Source organism: Crocodylus porosus, unplaced genomic scaffold, assembly GCF_001723895.1.
Source record: "Crocodylus porosus isolate Cpor-Errol unplaced genomic scaffold, CroPor_comp1, whole genome shotgun sequence".
Classification (NCBI taxonomy): Eukaryota; Metazoa; Chordata; order Crocodylia; family Crocodylidae; genus Crocodylus; species Crocodylus porosus.
In genome coordinates, this window is record NW_017728931.1 from 16,589,616 (window position 1) to 16,611,360 (window position 21,745).

The following is a 21,745-nucleotide window of genomic DNA, read 5'->3' on the forward strand; positions in this document are numbered from 1 at the left end:
CATCTGCATACCAATTGGCAGCACTGGGAGATGGGGGACTAGACAGACACTACAGAGCTATAACTGGGGTGCTGGTGCTGCAGCTACAACCCCGACTATACCATCAGAAAATGATAGGTGGGGTTAAGCGGAGAGTGAGAGGCATTAAAGTGCATGCCACAGCCTTACCAAAAGCAGTAAGATTCCCTTGTGAACCAAGGGCAAGTAGAAGTCTGCATCAGAGGATAACAATTCACAATTATCTACTCCAGGCCTACAAGTAACTAGAGGTAGAGCCATTAAAGAGCCTCCAGTTATCTGGACACCGATCCAGACACAAACCAGAGTCAGCCAGGAGCATAAAAAATTTTACATTCTTAAAATGTAAGGATACCCTCATTCCATACTGCAGCTTCTGTTCTACTAGTCAAACCTTTAAATTTATATAAGGCAATGCCCATTTATTGGTTACACAGATCAGGACATGGATTAATTTGCAATTAAGACAGAAAGTTCAGAAATCTGACAAGTTTCTACAATTTCAGTTCTAAAGTAACACTAGTTTTTTTCCTCTTCTCCAGAAGGGGATGGATGCTATAGGGCTGAAGGGGAGATTTCCTTGATTTCTCCCCTTGTCATACATAAAACAAAAACCTTGGAGTCAAAGAACTGAGAATCAATACCTATGTATTGTAATAGTTCTCTCAGTCATGTTTTCTATTTTCTTTTGAGTAGCAACTTTTGAATAAGGATAGTTTATGTGGCAGGCTCACTGCTTTTGCCTGGCAAGCCTGGGTTGGAGAAGGACATTTTGGATTGGTGGAACTTTTCCACCAATCAGGCACCAGCTGGGAGGGTCTTGCCCCACCTCTGCTCAGGGGGTAGAGGGTAGGGGGGTTGCAAGGAGCCCCTGGACTTGATTGAAGACTGCATTTTGTAGGTCCGGCAGCCTTCAGGGGCAGGGCCTCTGGTGTAAATAAAAGCCCAGAGTACTCAGCATGCTGGGCAGACACGGCGAGAGATGGTGAGGAGATAGGAGCTCCAAAGACTATCATTGGAACCCTGCCTGAACTTCCATGGTGCACAGATCAGCGCATGGTGCTCAGGCTCTGGAAGGTGCTCGAGGCAACCTGAGCCTGCGAACTTGGCTGCTCAAGTTAACCATGGCTTTAGGCCAGATAACCAGAGCCCTGCAGTGTGGCTCAGCATTAAAGTAAAAAAGAGGCCCAGTGCCCAGAGCAGGGCCTGGGAAGTGGAAAGACCCCTGGTGTGAGGCTAGGGAACTAGAGCCAGTGAGGGCTCAGCTCCCATAGGAGCTCCCTGAGTGCCCAACACAGGGCACAGGGCCCAGAGGAAAGAACCCTCAACTCAAAGCCAGTGGCTCCAGGAGGCCTGAGATGGTGTGGGGACCCAGAGGCCAGATCAACAGCCCCCAGAGGAAGGACCATGAGTTACCGGGATCCCGGGTCCTGCAGGGGAGGCACCCCCAGGCAGGGGACCCTTGGGGGAGGGGGACTAGGGTGAGAACCCCCTATCTTATTTGAGGGACCAAGTGGTTGGAACCCAGATAGGCTGAGTCTAAAATCTGGTATAGTTATGTTTCCTATTCGGTATCTATTGTTATTGTTGGGGTTATAAATAGTTGGGTGTATTCATTCTGTATAATGGGCTCTGTAAGGATATCTTTATTAGCTAACCCACTTGTGGTATAAAATTGCTGGATTGATTGTTCTGGGATCCACCTGACTGTCCTCCCTACGGCCGACTTCCTCTTGCTAACAGACCTTTATATGTATATTTGTATCTGTAATTATATCTGTCTTAAAGAGTTTTATATATAAATGCTAGTAACTCAGTAAATTGTATATAGTTAAGAATTTTGGGCCTGGGCTAACTCTACAGAGGAAAAAGGGATCTGCTCGAAATTCCGGCATCCCTCTTACAGCACCCCCTCCTGTCTACCCATGCCATCCAACTGAGAATAGGGCAAAACCTTGGGTGTACCTGGGTTACACTTAAAAAAGTGGACAATAGTTCAGGTTTTGGTATTCTAGAGTCCAGAGTAGCAAGGATTTTATTATGTCACCATACATAAAAGCCAGGCAGACCGTCCAAAGAAAGAAATTTCAAGAAAAAAATTCCTTCATAACAAAGAATTACATAGTAGCTGCTAAGAAAATCTGAAAAGGTATGTAATTGCTGACCTAGGGGTAAGGACAAATGTATATTTTAGCTGCTTTAAAAGGAGAGGGAGAGTTGTTGCTCAATGGCCCGAGCGTGTGTTACAGTCAAAATTATTCAAAACAATATAATATGTTTACTTCCCCCTTTTCACTTGTAAAACCAAATATTATATATTGAACGTTCTGTATTAAAACCATTGTTCCGTAGATTAGGATACCTCTCACAAATATTAGATTGGTATTAGTTTATAAAAACAACTTATAAATGGATCAAAAGATCTTCTTTTCCACAATGTGAATATGAATCAAATAAAACTCTTACCTGTAATAACTGAGCCATCAGATCCTGGACCATTTCCTAAAGACTGGAATTCTGTTATGCTTAATGCTCCAGAACTGTCATCCCCTATAGATTGAGAGATGTCCTGTATGTTCTCCATGTCTTGGAGGAATTCTCCAGAAAATGGGCTTCCAAGATCATTTTCCTCTAAGGGAGTAAGCGGACAAAGCTCCCTTTCCGTGTCTACCATTTTGGTCAGGCAGAGTTGTCACTTAATCCTCATTAGACTGTTAAGAGAAATAAATGCAGATGTATCTGGAATGCCATAAGATATTTGAAACTATAATGGAGTCAGTAGGTATATCTACATTCTAAATATGTGCCGGTATTAGGGTGCAGTAAATTAATTAACTCCACCATAAGATAGTACTGTCCCCAACTGTACTATTTTACGGCAGAGGCAGTAATTCCAATGAAATATAGAGGCTACCTATAGAGGCTGACTGCAGGTGCAAATTGTGCCCAGTTAGCCCAGCAACCCAGGGTCAGATTCCCAGCTCCTGCCAACCCCTCCTGTGCCCAACACTGCCACCCAAAGCCTGGGGCTGACCTGCCATACCCCGCCAGCCTGGGACTACTCTGCTCCAGCTCAAATTGCTGTGGTCCCAGGCACACATATAGATGTTGCACACAGGAGCAGCTAACCCTGGTTCAAACTGCTCCGGAGTTTATTGTGTAGCCTTAATAGCATGTGTAGATGTACCCAGTTACATGCAGTATGCAAAATTCAATGAATCAAGGACCTGTACAAATACTTCTTTTTCTTCAGAAGCATTACACAGAAGACATGCTAACAAGATGGTAAAAATCCCTATAGCTTGAACACCTGAAAAATGGTGACAGCAAGATCTGTTTCTATTCTTTCCTTACCATGCTTTTGGAAATATCAAACCACAAAGGCAGTATATGCATTTCAGCTTGAATTATTTTGGGTAAGATACACATAGCAATAAATAAAATCTAAATTAAGTATAAATCAGAACAGTTTACTTGGATATCCATGGCTATTGTTTAAGAAGCCTGAGGATGCAGACCAGATCATCTTTTCAGTGGATCTTATGATACTGCAGAGATCAGAACTTGGCCATCTAGTATAATCCTCAAGAAAATGAGCAAAATAACCCTTAGTGTAAACTGCTTAAATCAGATACATCAGCAGCAACCGTGCTCCAATGTCTAATTTAGAACATGCATATTTTCTAAAGTTAGTTTTAATTTATCTACTGCATTCTAGCTTATGATTTAGGGTAATGCTGATTCTGAAGAAAACGTGCCACCAGCAGTTTGAGTAAGTACACTAATTCTCAGGAAATTAGAGAATTTTTTTCACAAAATTCTAATTTTTATTTTTTGGACCCATCACAAAAAGGAATCAAATGTCATCTAATGCATAATGTTGCAACACACACCAAACAGCTCTTCTTTAAGGCAAAATCTATGGTTATAGCTACAATCTGTTCAACAGGTACATGAACGCACATTGATGCAGATAACAAATACACATGCATATATAATATTAGTGACAGAGTAACAGTCAAAGCTAAGAGTTGATATTTGCCAATATACCATATACTTCTGACAGTTTATCATTAAGCTTAAGATAAGAATTGTAGAAGGTGTCAGGGAGATTCTCACTAGAGCCATTCCCCCCAGGTTAGGGATAGAAGTTACACATAACTTCTACAGACCGCAGCTGGAGTACTGCGTGCAATTCTGGGCGCCGCACTTCAAGAAGGATGTGGATAACCTGGAGAGGGTCCAGAGAAGGGCCACTCGTATGGTTAAGGGCCTGCAGGCCAAGCCCTACGAGGAGAGATTAGAGAAACTGGACCTTTTCAGCCTCCGCAAGAGAAGGTTGAGAGGGGCCCTGGTGGCTGCCTATAAGTTCGTCAGGGGGGCACAGAAGGGAATTGGTGAGTATTTATTCACCAAGGCGCCCCCGGGGGTTACAAGAAATAATGTCCACAAGCTAGAGGAGAGTAGATTTAGATTGGATATTAGGAGGAACTTCTTCACAGTTCGAGTGGCCAAGGTCTGGAACGGGCTCCCAAGGGAGGTGGTGCTCTCCCCTACCCTGGGGGTATTCAAGAGAAGGTTGGATGTGTATCTAACTGGGGTAATGTAGGCCCAGCACTCTTTCCTGCTTATGCAGGGGGTCGGACTCGATGATCTATTGAGGTCCCTTCCGACCCTAGCATCTATGAATCTATGAATCTATGAATCATAAACCAGTATAAGTGTTTGGAAAGCTGTCTGCTCCAGTCTAGCAGGGAGGAGTGCTCCAGCAACCCCCCTAGCTTCTGGCCTGGGCCACTGCAGGCATGTGGCTGTATTTTTAGAATCAAAAGTGAATGTCTGTTCGCTTGCTTATTGGTTCAATCTATGCAGCTTAGACTAACCTGTGAATCAATTCAGCCTTGGGTTTTTTGACTGTCTGTACTTTGACCCACACAACAGTCAGCAGAAATGACCCAAACTGAAGTATCAGTAGATGAGGTAGGAACTGATGACATTCACACTTCCATCTTGAAGGAGCTCAAATCTGAAATTGAGAAACTATCTACTACAGTATACAACCTAAAACTAAACACAGCCTTGGTGCTAAAGAAATAGAGGGATTGCCATTTTAACGCCAATCTTAAAAATGACTCCAGAGGTGACCTAAAACACTACAGGCCAGTGAATCTAATTTCTGTTCCTGGCAAACTGATAAAAGCAATAATTAAAAGAAAGGCCTGATCATCATGTAAGTGCTATAGAAAGATCAACACGGCTTTTTTAAAGGGAGGTCATGCTTCACCAACCCATTAGAGTTCTTTACATCAAGTGCCTTCTAATATATAATGTTGCAACACACACCAAAGAGCTCCTTTTTAGGGCAGAATCTACGCTCTTACCTGGGCACTGGGCAGGTGTTAACAAACATGTGGCTCAGGGTGATCCAAATGATACAGTATATCTGGGCTTTCAAAAAAACCCTTTGACATCAAAGATTCTTGGGATTAAAGGGGAGGATCCACCTGTTGATCAGAAACTGGCTTAAGGACATTAAAAAAAAAAAAAGCAAATAAATGGTCAGTGTCCAGAACAAAAAGTAAACAGTGTGGTCCTCCCCAAGATTTATGTTAAAACCAGTTTTATTTAATATTAATAAAAGAACTGAAAAGGGGGTTGGTAAATAGTGAGTTTTCCAGGTCTGCAAATGAGACAAAATTACTCAGAGTGGTAAAAGGCTAAGGTGAACTTTGAAGAACTACTAGAGAATTTTGAAAATCTGAGTCGGCAACAAAATGGCAAATGAAATTCAAATATTGGTAAGTGTAAAGTGGAAAAAAATAACACAAAAAATGCAGACATGATGCCCAGCTCTACCTTAATTGGCATCACATAGAAAAGAGATCTTGGAGTTGTTGTGTCCAGTTTGCAAAAAACATCAATTCTGTATTTAGCTGGGGCACATGACTTATGAGGAGAGGCTGAGGGAACTGGGCTTATTTAGTTTGGAGAAAAGAAGACTGAGAAGGGATTTAATACAAACAGGATGGAGCTAGACTGTTTTCAGTGCTGGCAGGTGATAGAACAAGGAGCAACTGGCTCAAGTTGCAGCAAGGGAAGTTTAGGTTAACCATTAGGAAGAATTTTCTCACTAGGAGGGTAGTAAAACACTGGACCACATTACCCAGAGAGGTTATGGAATCTCCATCTTTGGAGGTTTTCAAGACCCAGCTATACAAAGCTTTGGCTGGGATGATTTAACTGGGGATGGTCCTGTTTTGAACAGGGGGTTGGCCTAGATGACCTCCAGAGGTCCCTTCCAAACCTAATTTTTTGTGATCCCATGGTAGATAAGTATACAGCCTCCAAATTAGAACTTTTTAAACCTATGACTGTTAGAAGCTGAAATGGAACAGAAGCAGGTGATGACGGGGGATGGGGGGAGAAAGGTATTATGGACAACTAACTACACCCTGTCATTGTGTGAGACATGATACTGGGCTAGACGACCCTATGCTTTGACATAATAAATGGCATTTCTTATAACTGGTATGTGCTAGTAAACACTGATTTCTCCATGAAAATCAGTGAAATTACAGGGCCCAGACAAATCCCCAAAAAACCTGTTTCCTTTATGTTGTTTAAAGTTGTGCATATTTAAATACTTATCTCTCTGAACAGATATAAATTTAAAATTGACAAGCCTATTTTGATAAAAAACAAATGAGTAAATGTTCATCCCTTGAGTTTATTTTTTCTTCCAAGATGAATGCTTATAACTGTTTCCTTTTGTATGTAACAAAAACAAAGGCACTTATGAACAACAGACTGCTGGGGTACTCTCTTGATTTTACTTAAGGATGGGCAAGAAGAGTCACCTTTAGAATCCTCCTATATGAAAACAAGTAACACTGAGCTATGCTGATGCAAAAAAATCCATAAACAGGGCAGTGTGTCTCTACATTTATCAGGCAAAGCTATCTGCAACTATAACAAAATGAGTTGTGCAAGCACAGTTAAGGACTGACTTGTGACCATACAAGTTTGCAAGACTGATAAAAGTTATGGTTGCAACAATGTACACTGCACACACTGTTCAAAACCAAAAATGGCTATTAAAAGTGTTATTTCATTAAGGCTGTCTCAGCCATCTTTTCTACTTTCTAGAAGGCCAATGGCATACTATATTTTTTCATATACAGCACAACCCTTTTTCCTCTAACAGTGGGGTATGTGTGAATTGAGGAAGTTGATTTTCTACCCATTATAGAAGCAGCCTGCTTTGATTCCCTCTCTACCCTGCAGCAGTTTTTGTATTACTTTTCAGGCATAAAAGAGAGTCAATTGACGGCTCATTGATCTTCATTCCAGAAGTGTTAATGATTGCCCCTCCTTTTTAATGGTCTTTAGTCAAAATCTACCCATGAGACACCAATTTACAGCTGCAGCTATGATTTCAGCTTTTGGTTATGCAGGAAACAGAGGGCAAGTCAGCTGAAGATTAGGCTTTAACCTGGTTCTATGCAGCCATAATTGTGGAAAAAAAATTCTTCATTCTGCTTTTCAAAAATAAAGATGCATAGTATATTCTGGGATGTGATATATGCAAGAGAATACAGTGTAAACATTTTGTGAATTAAAGGGGAATAGGGAAGAATAATGGATCTCGCTCTATTCAACAATTATGTAGCACCTTATACACATCCTAGCACACACCTATCCAATCATTGCTATTTAAAATATACGCATTTGCTTTCTTTCAAAATTTCACAATCAGTTTTTCAATTTTCATTTAGATCCTTCAGTGACTTTGGCTCATTTTCCTTATCTGCATTCATCTACAAGTTCTAATCCATCAACTATGGAGTATGCTTCAACTTGGAATGTGTGCCCATAAAAGTTAGCATATCGCTTCCTTACCTGTAATTATGGTCTGCGTAACTTTGGTCAACTCACCAATATTTTTTCTTCAAATTTACCCATCTATGCAATGAGAACAACATCCACATTTGTAAAACACATTTGAGTCCACTTAAAGGCCTGGAAGGGGCTGTAGAGGAGAACTCTTTTTCCTTCAAACTGCATATTTTTGCATAGTGTTTTTCAAAGATGCAGGATACCTTGATTAATTTAATGGCCTAACACATCTCCAGTTGACAATATACATGTGTTATATCAGGTGTTGTGCTAGGTGAACAATACCAGAAACTAAGACTAGGAGTTATTCAGGTTATTCCTAACATCAGTTAAGACATTGCTTCAGGTGGATATCATCACTGCTTTTAATTTGATATGCTACATTCTATTTAAAACTTATAAACAATATATCACTTGACTGAAAAAAAAGGCCTGCATCTTGATCAAGTGAGCTCTCAGCTGCCCACTTTGTTATATGGCAGTAGGAAAATTTAAGTTCTGATTCTCTCTCTCAGATGAAGTGTATATCTGTTCACTTATAACTCAAGAATAGCTGGTCCTATCTACACTAAACCTTTCAAAATCACTGAATACCACCACCTGAAGAAAATCATAGGCAGGTTATTTTTCACTTGACCCTTTTGGGGGCTTCCAGTGACTGGGATTACTTTGTTTCTCAGGTAACAAACTGGTACCACTCCATTTTGGATGCAGTGAATTCAGTTCAGTTGTCATCAATATATTGATGCTGATGCTTCCCTTTCCCCCGCCACCCCAACTCAATTGTCATTATTATATTGGCACTTGCCTTCTTTTTCATTCCATGTTTATTAAATGTTACATATGTTGTACTGTGTTTTTTAAAAATAAACTATATTTTTGACCTAAGTATGTCTTATTAAGTTATTTAAAAATAAAGAAACACTGCAATTACAAAAACAACCTAGGTGAAGAATGGGTACTTCAGCTAGCATTGTATAAATAACATTTTTAGAGCAAATTTAGATATTGAAAGGCACAAACTTCCTTATGAAGTATTTCTCTGAAAGGTGCGAGATAGCATTTTATACAAGGACAAGCCGTCCTGCACATCACAGTGTCATTCTTGAGGGATCAATTCTAAATGTAATTGCAGTGCTCCGGGAAGAGCCTCTCAACTGTACTGCTCTCTGTACCAAATTAACTTATTCCGAGTAGGACACTGAAGTTATCAGTCAGGTAGTTACTTCTGATGTGATGTGGATGTTATTATACAACAGTAAAAATCTCTTTCAATTATCCCTTTAAAAGAAAAATCACGTTTTGTCACTGCCTACAATAATTCTTATTCCTATGTAATGCCTTAACTTCCAGTTTACCTTTGGCATAACTAATGTCCCATCTCCACTAAAGTATCTGTGCTTCTTTACCAAACCCAATAAAAATGTTATGGTCAGTTGAGTAAAACAATAATACTGTATTTACCCAAATCCAAGATGATACTGCATTCACTTTGGCACTCCAATAATCAGATTCATGAAAAATGTATAAATTTCATACAATTTCCATGTAAAGGATCTAATTAATGGAGGATTGCCTTAAAGTTGTTCCCATCACCAATGCAGCATGGAAAGCAGTAGTAGGGGGCAGGTGGTAGGGACAGGTAGCTTGCCCTCTGTCACCTGTAGCCCCAACACTTGCCCCCACTTTGAGCCAGCCCTTCCAGAACCTTGTGGTCTCTGCTCCCCGACTTCCATGCTCCCCCCCACATCACTTTTGCCCCTCTCTGAAGCCTCAGGACCCACCTTTCCCCTCCACCCATCTCCTTCTGCAGCCTCTGCTCCATCACCCCTCCCTTTACTTCCCCTCCACAGTCCCTTACCCTTGGTAAAAGGCTGGGCTGAAACTGTAGTCCATGCCCCAGGCTGCAGCAAGAACAGACCTTGCCAGCAAAGATCACAAGGTGAACAAAGGTAGGAGGGGCAGGGGCCTGAGGTTATAGTGGGGGCAGAAGCAGTATGGAGGGAGGAGAAAGTGGAAGGGAGGAGATGGGGGAGGGGGAAGGCTGTTGTGGGGAAGGGGGTACACTAGTAGCAGTAGGGCAGGCAGCAGTTTTGGGTCCAGCCCCAGCCTGGAGCAACTACCTGTCCTCCCCTCTCCACCCCTAGTCATTTCCAAGATGAGGTGCTTCCCCCCCACCCCCCAATCAATGTTAATTATTACTGTATATTAAATACTGCAACAACAACATGCACAGCACATTCAGAAGAAAGATAAAATGCAAGTTAATATGATTGTAACATATAGGTCTATCTGGCCACAGCTGTAGTCCTCAGTCTTTTTCTTACAGCCACCGCTGTAGTCCTTTTCTTACACTAAGAAAAGTAAGGGCTGTAGAATCAAGATAAACTCTGTAAATCCAGTTTTATGCTTAGGCACTGTTATACAGCAAATAGGGGTGCCAGGGAACATTGTGTGTGCATCTACACGTGCACTTAACTGTGCAGCACATTAATCTGCTACAGTGTAAAGCATCACAGTCTGCATGTGCAATGTTATTAGACTGCAGCAAACTTATTTTTGCTGCTGTAACATAGTACTGTCCCCGACTGCTCTATCTTATAGCGGCAAAAATAACTGCACCTAAATGCATGTGTAGAAACTGATTGGGCATGTTAATTGCCCATGGTCAGCCCAGCCAGATGGGGGCCAGAACCCTGGCATCTGCCAGCCCCTTTGTTGCCCAGTGCTGTAACATGGAGCTGACCCCCCAGGCCCTCTGCCAGCCCAGGACTGCTCCACCCCGGCATAAGCTGTTGCAGTCCTGGGCACACACGAGAATGTTGCACTTGAGGAACAGCTGACTTTGGTGTGGCCTGCTCTGGAATTTACTTAGCTACATTAACTGCTCATGTAGATACACCCTGTGATAAGGATTTTGTAGCTAAAGCATTTGTATATGTTCAGAAAAGTATCTAAGAAAACCTGGATACAGTGCAAGTTAAAGGCATTAGAAACAGAGCATCTCCAGGAGACAGAGTAAACTGTATTTATTGAAGGTTAACATCATTTGGTTATTATCTGCTGATGTGCCTAATCTCTTTGTAGAATTTCCTCTTTACATTCAGTATTTATTACATCTTCTAGTTCACACATAAAGAACTCAAAATCACACCAGGTCCAGCACAGGTTTCTGTGGCACTGCATTCTACATCATCTTGTTAGTTAATGAATTATTTTCCACAAATGAAAACCACAGGAAACAAGAAAGGGCTCTTCCCCCTGACATGGCCATGTGGTGAAAGAATTGATCACAGAGCCTCACATAAGGGTTGCCCAGAAAAAGTGTCTGTGTTCTGGGAACTACAAGGGACATGACTAAATTGCTCTTCACAGAACAAACCCATTAAGTGGTTGGAAAAGAGAGAGACCAACAGCTGGCTCTATCTCCACTGTGCACTTGCCACAAAGCAAATCTTTAACTAAGAGGGAGATGGGGCAAATGAATATGATATACCCCTTAAAACAGGGGTGTCAGAGATATGGCCTAGGGGCTGGATCCTAGAGCCTTATCATCTGGCCCCCAGTGCTACTCCTGGGTCTTCAAGTTGACCCACAGGCAGCATGTGGGGTATGCCAGATGGCTCTGTGCACTACATGTGGTACCCACTCCAGCTCACATCTTGGAGTGGCAAAGTGGCCACCACATGCAACAGCCCCAGAGCAGCCGCATGCCCCTCTGCCACTCAAGGGCTCTATTGTATGCATTGGATGCTCCAGAGTTATTCAGCATGGCCCTGGACCAGCAGAGAGGCTCCTGCATGCAGCACAGCCCCAGAACAGATGCCTCATGCAGCCCAGCCCTGGAGAGCCCAGAGCAAGACCACACCTACACGCTGCACCCATTATGGCTATGCTGGATCCACGTGCTGGATTCAGAGTGTGGGGCCAGTCTGTGGATCCGATATGGCCAGCAAACTGGCCTTGTGCCACTCATCAGGCCCACCAGGCTGGATGAATTTGACAGCCCTGCCTTGAAAGGTATAGGAAAAGTACTCTGGTTCAGTCCAGCTGGGGAAACTCAATGAATAACTACACCTATTGAAGCTCAATGCTGCCTAAAGCACCCAGTGGGATTGTGCAAAGTTCTCTACTGATCTCAAGGGAGGGCTGTCTCTAAATGCTGCAAGTTGTACTTAGTACAAATATTCCTGAATAGATGAATACGGAAATATAATGAAACATGTAATGTCTTAAAAAAAAAAATCAAATTCTCAGCATTACAAATCCTTCTCTACTTTCAGATATTATTGATATATTGCAGCAGCTTAATTGTTACAACCCAGGTAAATGAATAACCAGCTAAGTGAGCAAGCATGAAAATAATTTCTTAAGTGTAACTATGTACATTTACTGATCTGGTTATAGGACAGATTATAAATGGAATATGTACATTTGTCTTAGTTTTTACTAGTTGTATTCTCATTTCTTATTGTAGAATCAGAGCCACAAAAACACTGATCAAGATATTTCTTTTTTTATTCTTTATAATTGTGCCTTTTTAGTGCTCTCTGCGTATATACATGCACTCATTTGAAAGTATCACTTAAGTTAAATATGCTAATATTATAATTTTGCACTCAATTATAAAATAATATAGTACAAGTTTATTATTTGATAATATAATATTGTTGTAAAATTATACTTTTATAACTCACTATTAATGCACGTACAAATTAAAGTTTCCTTTTTTTTTTTTTTTTAAAAGAAAAGTCTTCCTTTTTAACTACTATGAAAATAACTGTTCACATCCACTGCAAACAAGTCAGATTTAAGACCTTTGTGCAGAGGTAATTTACAAAAACTGAACCAATCTACTTTCACCTGCAGAAAATCTGGTTACAACATTGACATTTACAACATCAGTGTATGATTCCTTTCAAACTGTTCCTAGTAGTCAACATTTCATTGCTCCCAGAACACACAAAAAACCTGTGACACAAACTTGTCCTTCTCTGAACTTCCCATGCAGATGCTAGACTTTCTCTTCTTTTTACACAGACTTGAAAAAATAAAAGGACAAGAAGTAGACAAATAAGAACATAATTTGACATAAATGTAAAATTCCAACGTGCTGTGGTTTCAGAGCCATGTGTTTTACTGAAGCTTCATCACAATCTGTGGTGTTCTGCTTTATTAACCTTCAACTGCTTAGGTCTCTGGACAAAATTGTATTTTTTTAAAAGAAAAACATAACAAAAACAACAATAATCATATTACCTGTGTCCTTGAAGATGTTAGACTATCAGAAGAACAATCAAATCCTGCAGCAGATAATTCACTTAATTTTTTGGAGGTAATAATGGAAGATTAAGTCACTAGGCCGGGTGGTTTTGCTACACTTAACACAACATGGATTATCCATGTTAGGAAGCAAGTTTTTGAGGAGCAAAGTCAGTGGTAACAAAGTCTGGATTTATTGCATAAACAAACTGATCGTGTAAAGAGCTTGCTTGTAACTATTGAGGGTAAAGTTGAAGCATTTGCTGTTACACATGTAGGTCACTTACTCTGAAATAGCACAGTGTTGTAGCTAAAAGCAGACTATTTGGTCCTAAAACCAGCATGTACTCTAGACAGGTTTGGGTATTTATGTCAATAAGAACAGCATCCTTAGTTTCACTAGCTAGGTTAAAATTACAAGGCACATCTCAGACTTCCTGCTTCAGGGCATAAGATAATAACCACGTGAAAACAAAGAAATACTGCAAAGTTAAGAGTATTAGGATATGACTTGAGCTGAAACATCAAGCAATGGGCTCTTCATAGAGGACATGCTGTTTGTCTTTCTTCAGTCTGGCATGATAAAGTCTTAGACCAGGGGTCAATAATGTTTTTGGGCAGAATGGCAAAAACAGCTGTAACCTTAATTTGTAAAATATTGGTGCGCCAGAAGCGGATGGTGGGGAAGCCAAGCAAAATGCCTTTGTGTGCCGCACTTGCACCAATGCTGGGGATTGCCTATCCTTGTCTTAGATTGCTGTAAATCTCTAAACCAATCAAATATTCTTCAAGAAAATGTTACCTTCACATTTCACAAAAGGTTATGAATTTTTATGTAAACGGGAGAATTTACCAAGGATAAAAGTGAAATCATTTTTCAAAAAAAAAGGAAATCAGCTTCTTTTCCATGGTTACCAGTTACACCATTTAACGACAAATAGCTTTCTGATTTTGTTCATTCTCAATTACATTGTTGTGATGTAAGATACAGATCACATGCAATGGACCATATGCAATGCCCCCCACATCCCAACTATGATAAAAGTTAACTTTTAACACGTAGTACAAGTTACCATCTGAAAACTTAGGGAAAGCCAGTATTTAAACAACCTTAAATTTATTCTTCTCATGTACATGCATTCAATACCAGGGATCCAGGTTTTCTGTTCGCCATGGAAAAACACGGATTTTCCCTTTTAAAAGGAAAAACAACCATGTGAAATGGCAGGTTTCCCCTTGCAGGCTGTCAGAGGTTGCAGGCCTGCAAGAGGTTGGGGGTGGAGTGGGAGGGGGGTAATCAGGCAGGGGGCACCATATGCATATGCATGCACACACATGCACATGGCAGCCAGGCAGCATGGAGAGTAGCTTCTAAATATACCTTCTAAATATAGGTATTTAGAATTTATTTTATTATAATGATTGAGGCACTGGTAGGTTTCCAAACTGCTTTAAAATGGTAAATATATCAATAAAACATTGTGTTAAACTGATATCTATTTAGCTATCTATCTATATAGATGTGTTTCACTTTAATTGCAGAAAAACATGGATTTTGGGTCTTTAATCAGAAAAATTGGGAATCTTAAACAGACAAAACTAGGATTACCACCTCTTTTCTCCCCCACAGGCCCCTACCTAATTCATTCAGTGGTGCTCAGGGAACTGAGAGAATTAACTGGGTTGCGTAGCAAAGTAGGTGATTGGTGTGATGTGCAGGACAAATACCTATACAGCTAGCTATGTTAACATGCAGCATGAGAACCTGTTATTTTGGGGAAAAGGGGTGGGAGGGATTACTTAATTAAAGGAAAAGATAGCCTATGTTTCCTATCCTTACTCAGTATGAAACTGGGGGTAACAACTTTATGAGGAGGTGCTATGGGAAGTGGAATAAGGCCAGTGGGGTGATGTGTCGAGTTGTACTTGCAAGGGAAGCTTGTTGTGGGAACCACAACATGATTAATTTTCTCCCTCAAACCTGCTCCTGGAGTTCACAGAAAAACTGTGAAGATGCTGATGCAACACTGGCAACATCCACCTGATTTTACACTACAAAAGTCTGTGATTAACAGGTTTGGCGTGATGCCCAAATGTGGCTGACAGTTTACCAGAATAACAAAAAGGACATGGGAGCATTTAAATCTCATTTAACTAAACTTGAAGGCTAGGGACAGACATTGAAAAAGCCTGAGTCTGAATTGATTCAATCTCTGCAGGTTAGTCTAACCTGGTTAGGCTGAATCAGTTTGTAACTGGACAGACATCCCAGACATGCAGGCACATGCCTGCAGTGGCTCAGCCTAGAAATCTGGGGGAGGGGGAGGGAAGGGGGTGTTGCTAGAGCAGTCCTCCATTCCCTTCCAAACTGCTGAGCTGAGGGGGGTGTGGCTGGGCCCTGGCAGGATGCTATAAATTAGGGAGGGGTTCTCTCCATCCTGAGCAGCCCAGCAGGGAATGTTTATCACCCCTAACTCTGTGCTTATCACCCAGTTAAGAAAACAGGAGGGACATTACCAGCTAACTGTTGATTCTGCCTTTGTCCTGTGTGCCACAGCTCCAAGGTAGCCAGCATGTGGTCTGCTAGGTAATGCTGGGAGGTGTCTGTTTGGGATGAGGGAATGCCTGCTTGGCAAAGAATGGGGAAGGGAGGGCAGGGGAGCAGAAGCCAGGCAGATGCTTGCAATGTGCTGGAGCTGCAGCCAGGGAGCAGAGGGGAAGAACCAGCTCTGCTGTGGAGCAGAGAGCCCTGCCCAGCCCAGACAGCATGCTGGGGGAGTCTGAGTTAATTTAAACCAGCAAGGGGTCTGGGACAGACCTTGCATAAACCAGTTTGAGCCAAATCATTTAAGTCTGAAACTACATTCAACCAATTTTCTCAAACTGGTTTCAGCCATTTTCAAACTGGTTTATGTGATTCATAGATGTAGGGTTGGAAGGGACCTAAGTAGATCATCAAGTCCGACCTCCTGCCCTGGGCAGGAGAGAATACTGGGCTCACATGACCCCAGCTACGTAACTGTCGAGCCTCCTCTGAAAGACCCCCAAGCAAGACCAACCTGATTGCCTTTTATGATCAGGTCACAAAAGCCTTGGATGCAGGTGTTGCCATGGATGTAGTCTTTCTGGACTTCAGCAAGGCCTTTGACACCATCTCCCACCCCATCCTCATTAAGAAACTGGGTGACTGTAGCATTGATGCCTACACAGTCAGATGGATTGCAGATTGGCTCAAGGGTCACACTCAGAGGGTGGTGGTGGAAGGGTCATATTCAACCTGGGGAGAAGTGGGCAGCGGAGTCCCCCAGGGCTCAGTCCTTGGGCCCGCGGTGTTCAATCTCTTTATCAGCAATTTGGATGACGGGGTGAAAAGCACCCTGTTTAAATTCACTGATGATACCAAAATTTGGGGTGAGGTGAGCACACTAGTAGGGAGGGAAAGACTGCAGCAAGACTTGGATAGATTACAGGGGTGGTCTAGCAAAAACAGGATGCGCTTCAACAATGACAAGTGCAGGCTGCTGCACTTGGGCAGTAGTAACCAGCAGCACACTTATAAGATGGGAAACTCCCTTCTTGAGAGCATGGAGGCAGAAAGGAATCTTGGAGTCATTATTGACCTGTTCAGCCTTCACAAGAGGAGGCTGAGAGGGGATCTGGTGGCCATTTACAAACTTACCGGGGGGGACCAGCAGGGAATGGGAGAGACCCTGTTCACCCGAGCACCTCCTGGAGTAACAAGAAATAACAGCCATAAGTTGTTTCAGAGTAGGTTCAGGCTGGACATTAGAAGACACTATGTCACAGTCAGCGTGGCTAGGATCCGGAACCAACTTCCAAGGGAAGTAAGTGGTGCTGGCTCCTTCATAGAATCATAGAAGTAGGGTCGGAAGGGACCTTATAGATCTTCAGGTCCTGCAGCCTCTCCTCATAGGGTCTGCCCTGCTGTCCCTGGATCATGCGAGTGGCCCTCCTCTGGACCCTCCCGATGTTTTCCACATCCCTCCTGAAGTGTGGCACCCAGAACTGGACACAGTACTCCAACTGTGGTCTAACCAGTGTCGCACAGAGGGGTAGGATCACCTCTTTGGCCCTGCTTGTGATGCATCTGCAGATGTGCACTGAACATCTGTTCTGTTACAGGTTTAAACCAGTTTCTGATCACTTAAACCAGTTTACGTGTAATGTCTGTCCCTAGCCGAAATGGCTTTTATGGAATAAAGCACAGACATTTGTTTGGTTGCACAGCTTTCTTCCCGTTCGACTTCAGAACCCTTGATTAAAAAAAATAAAATCAATAAAAGGGGTGGGGGGAAGCTTATAAAATGCTGGCCTTTTTTATATTCTTACCATTTCCACATAGAGTTACCAAAGATCATAAATAAGTTAATTTCAGGCAGGATTATAGAATATGGCTTAACATCATGTAGTGCCCATTATAAGCCAATATAATAAACGATTAAGATGATACACAGCAAAGAAATGCAAGATGTGTGTGAAAAGTACAAAACTTGAAGTATAACAAGAAATTGGTGGAAGCCTAGTGCTTTCATTTCTTTTTTTTATATGAAAGTGCCAGGCCCAGCCTTGCTCCCTCCCCCACCCCACCCCACCCCATGGCCCTTTCCTCTTCCCCCACAGACTTTCGCGCAGAGGGCTGAGCGCGTGTGCATGCTCAGCCTCCCACTACCAAAATTTCTCTCTCCCTCCACCCAGCCCCCAGTCAGCAATTGTCCACTGAGGAACGCCCCCTCCCTGGCTAATCAGCTGCTGGGGAACCCCCAGTATTAGGAGGCACCAGTCACTTATGCGCCTAACAATAAAGGAGATGGGGACAAGAAGGACAGAGGACAGGGTAGAAGCTGCAGCGGGCAAACAGATGGGGGCAGAAGACTCTGAAGGTCTGACTCTGGCCCCAACTCTGAATGCTAAAAATTTCAGCACAAGTACTCCATGAACATACTTTTCAGCACCATTTTTGCACCTACTTATACATAGTACAAACTGTGCATGATGTTAGTCTAGGCCCAAAAAAGGCTCATGGCTTATACAGCTCACTGGGCTGGGCCCCAACAGTCAACAATGGTTTAAGCCATGATAACTACATAGCCCAGCACCGCTTGGTATGTGTGCATACTCCAGATACCCTCCAGCAGAGGAGACCCCACTCATGACTGGAACCAGGTGTTGTGGCCCCAAATCCTGGGACACTCCAAAAATGTATATGCAGATGAGGTGCAGGGCTGCCTGGTCCATCTCCATCTCATAGCAGAGCCACACTAATCATATGCTACAGGGTCAGAAACAGGGTGAGGGTAAGCATATCTTATTCAGACAGTGTTTCCCAACCTTTTTTGCCCCATGGCACACTTACCTAAATAAAAAAGCACTGCAGCACACCAGACACAGAGTGGGGGGGGTGGGGGGTAGGGAGGAGTGGCACGCGAATAGCTGGACACCGACTGGGGGGATGGCTGGACACTGAAAGGAGGGGTGGCGTGCAGCCAGCCGGATGGCATATTGGGCTGGAGCCATGCCCCCTGCCTGGCTGGAGCCATGCGCAGTAGCAGCAGGTTGGGGGCATGGCTCCAGCCCAAAATGTCACGGCACACCTTGATGGTATGCTGGTTGGGAAATCAGGATGTAGATATACAGTATTTTTTAAAAACTGCCAAATTTTTGATATCCGGTTATCAATGAGGTTAGCTGGTCCCAGAGCAGGAGAAGGGGAAACTTGCATGCAGTTCCTATTGTGTGTGTGTGTGTACACATACACATAATAATATTTTTCGAGAATAAACTTTTGGCATCAGGGGAGATTATCAGAGCTTGCTCCAGTCTCACAAGTGCCAACCTGGTATTGCTACCAGGCTGGTGCTCATTCCCCCTCCTGGGGAAGCCACTGCCCATTTTAAGGGCCATACACACACAGAAAGGTTCCCATAAGTTTGTTTGCCCAATATGGGTCAGGTGTTTTATGGGCATCCTCAGCATGGACTGTATTCACTGAACTTCATGGTTGGTTTCTGTTACTCAGCATATGCTCCTACTAGCAGCAGTTTAATGATACCCAATGTATTTAATGTAGGGGTTACTGGTATGAAAATATAAAACAAGGGGCTTGTTTTCCCCCTGATGTTGAATGGGGGAAAAAACTGACTTGTATTCAAGTAAATATGGGAAATACGAGAGTCTCTTCAGAATCAATAACATTCAAGTGAAATCTCAGGCACAAGAAACAAATGCAGCCACTGGAGGGGTGGGGACTCCACTGTCCCTGCCCCTCCAAATCACCCAAAACTTGTATTTTTTGGATTTTAATTGAGACTTACTGTCAAAAAAGTCAAGAAATTTAAAATTGGCTTAGGTTTCCAACCCCCATTAGAACAACATCAAGAATTTGTTCACAACCACCAACAGTAAGTTGTTTTCCTAGAGCTAAATCAAAAGCAAACTACAAGCACTTCCTGGAACAGTTGCTTACGGCCATAATACTGTGAAAGCACAACACAAATCTAGCTAGGAAGATAGGAAAAGATAGGAAAGGAATGAAAAGAAAATCTCCTGAGAGAGAGAGAGAGAGAATGTCACAAGTGGATGCTGCAGAAAGCAATCCAACAACAATCATCATCCAATAGCCCTTGCATCAACGATGTCACCTTCAGTCTCTAGCTGATTTGTCATATAGCTTCTTTCCAAGACCACATGGTAGTCCCCATGAAGTGAAAGTGAGTCTTCCTTGCACAGTTCTGTCCCGACAGAGGGAAATACATGCCCTGCACTGAGCCCCAACCTCCTCGAGCTGTGATGCTGCCTATGTCTACTATACTTATGACAACAAAGATGGTATAATTTAAGGTTTCCCCTTCCCTACTGCATTTGTTAGACTGTTGATGTTTATGAGAATTAATCTGTACTGTCAACAGTTCTGGCTATTTTTAATAGGAAATCAGGAAACTGAACCCCCCGCCCCTCCAGCAAAGCTATTAAAACTTAACTTATCCAGTTCTGCTAAAGACCACAGCCTGCCAGTACTACAAAACTACCACAATTATTCACATGAAAAAAAATAACTTTAAGCACTTAAACACTGTGAAATTTAAGTGATCCTGTCAACTGCCTGCTGACCACTGGCAAGCGATCCATAGACCAGAGCTTGAGAACCTTCATTTTTTTAAACACATGTACAAAGATTTACCTTAAGGCTATGGTACATGATTTGTACATGGCAGAGCTATCCTCAGAGCTTCAAGCCCACTTATAGCTGCTGTCCACCCACACAACTCCCAAAGACAACTGGAGTCCACTGTATGGAGAGATCAGACGTGAAGTCACTCATAAAAAAAATAAAATCTTCTGTGCTGGGAACCTGAACTCACACATATCATGTGCCTCAAAAAGAGGCTTCAGCAACTAGGAAAGGAGTACATGAATATCTCAAGAAACCTGTGACTTTTTAAATGGGAAGCTTTAAATGCAACAAGCTCCTTAGGAAGGTGACTAGAAGCAAAGCTAAAAGTTTACTTTCTATATATTAAGAAGAAAAACCAGTATCAATTAAATAAAATGAATACACTTTATTCAAGGCAACTGAAGAGATGCGTATAGGCTTCACATGAGACTATACAACATGAGACTATACACTCTCTCTTGTGAAATCTTGGATAAAATACGAAGAGTAGATTAGTTAACCTCTAAACTCACCAACAGCTGAAAAGACAGGGATAAATCTTGACTTGGGATATGGAAAAACACCCTAGATTAGATTTATCAGATTTGATAAGTTTCAGTCTGCCTTGGGTTAGCTATAACCACCCCCTACACCAACAGGAACCAGATCTGACTTGGTCAATAAAGGGCTATCAGGATTATGCAACCTTTGTCTCCCAGCTCCAGAGACCAGCCATACAGGTCTATTATTGACTAGTCAAGCCTGCCTGCAAACATTCCTACTTTCTGCTGGTTGAGTGGATGCTGGATAATATTATGCTTGATATAACCATTCATCTCAGTCTTTCTGACATAAGAAAAAAACCCCTCTGCTCTAACCCGTGTAAAAACTTAGGCTAGTTTTCTGAATTAGTGTTACTTGGCTATGAAATCCAACATGCATAAAAGATTACCTTCAGCTGCAGGATATTTATACAGACTGTGGTGGTTTTAAGCATACACTCGCACCACCCAATGTAGGTGGTTAAGTGACCCCTGTAATTGGGAATGAAGGGATCTGACTTCCACCCTAATTGTAAGTTTTCTCTTCACTCACTAAATCAGAATTTTGTGGTTGGAGTTTGTCAAAAACAGAGTGGAATGGGAGTAAGACTGCAGTATCAGTTCAGAAGATTATGTTAATTATTGGGGTTAGAATAAACCTAATTGTTAATTTACTTCATTACTCTCTTTACCTCATCTACTTTCTCCAAACAATGCCAATTTTTAATACTTTATATTCTCCAGTGCTTTATCTAGTTCAGTGCTTATAGTTTCATAGTTACTAGGGTCGGAAGGGACCTGAGTAGATCATTGAGTCCGAGCCCCTGCCATGGCAGGAAAGAGTACTGGGGTCAAA

At 42.3% G+C, this 21,745-nt stretch overlaps 1 protein-coding gene across 1 annotated transcript in view; it reads right to left on the reverse strand.

Moving 5' to 3' along the window:
- PPARA (peroxisome proliferator activated receptor alpha) overlaps window positions 1-21,745 on the reverse strand; it is a 63,017-nt gene that overhangs the window by 28,663 nt on the left and 12,609 nt on the right. The window contains exon 3 of the mRNA XM_019544282.1: window positions 2,485-2,729. Coding sequence (XP_019399827.1) covers window positions 2,485-2,692 — 208 coding nt within the window. The 5' untranslated portion in view covers window positions 2,693-2,729. The remainder of the gene's footprint in view (window positions 1-2,484; window positions 2,730-21,745) is intronic.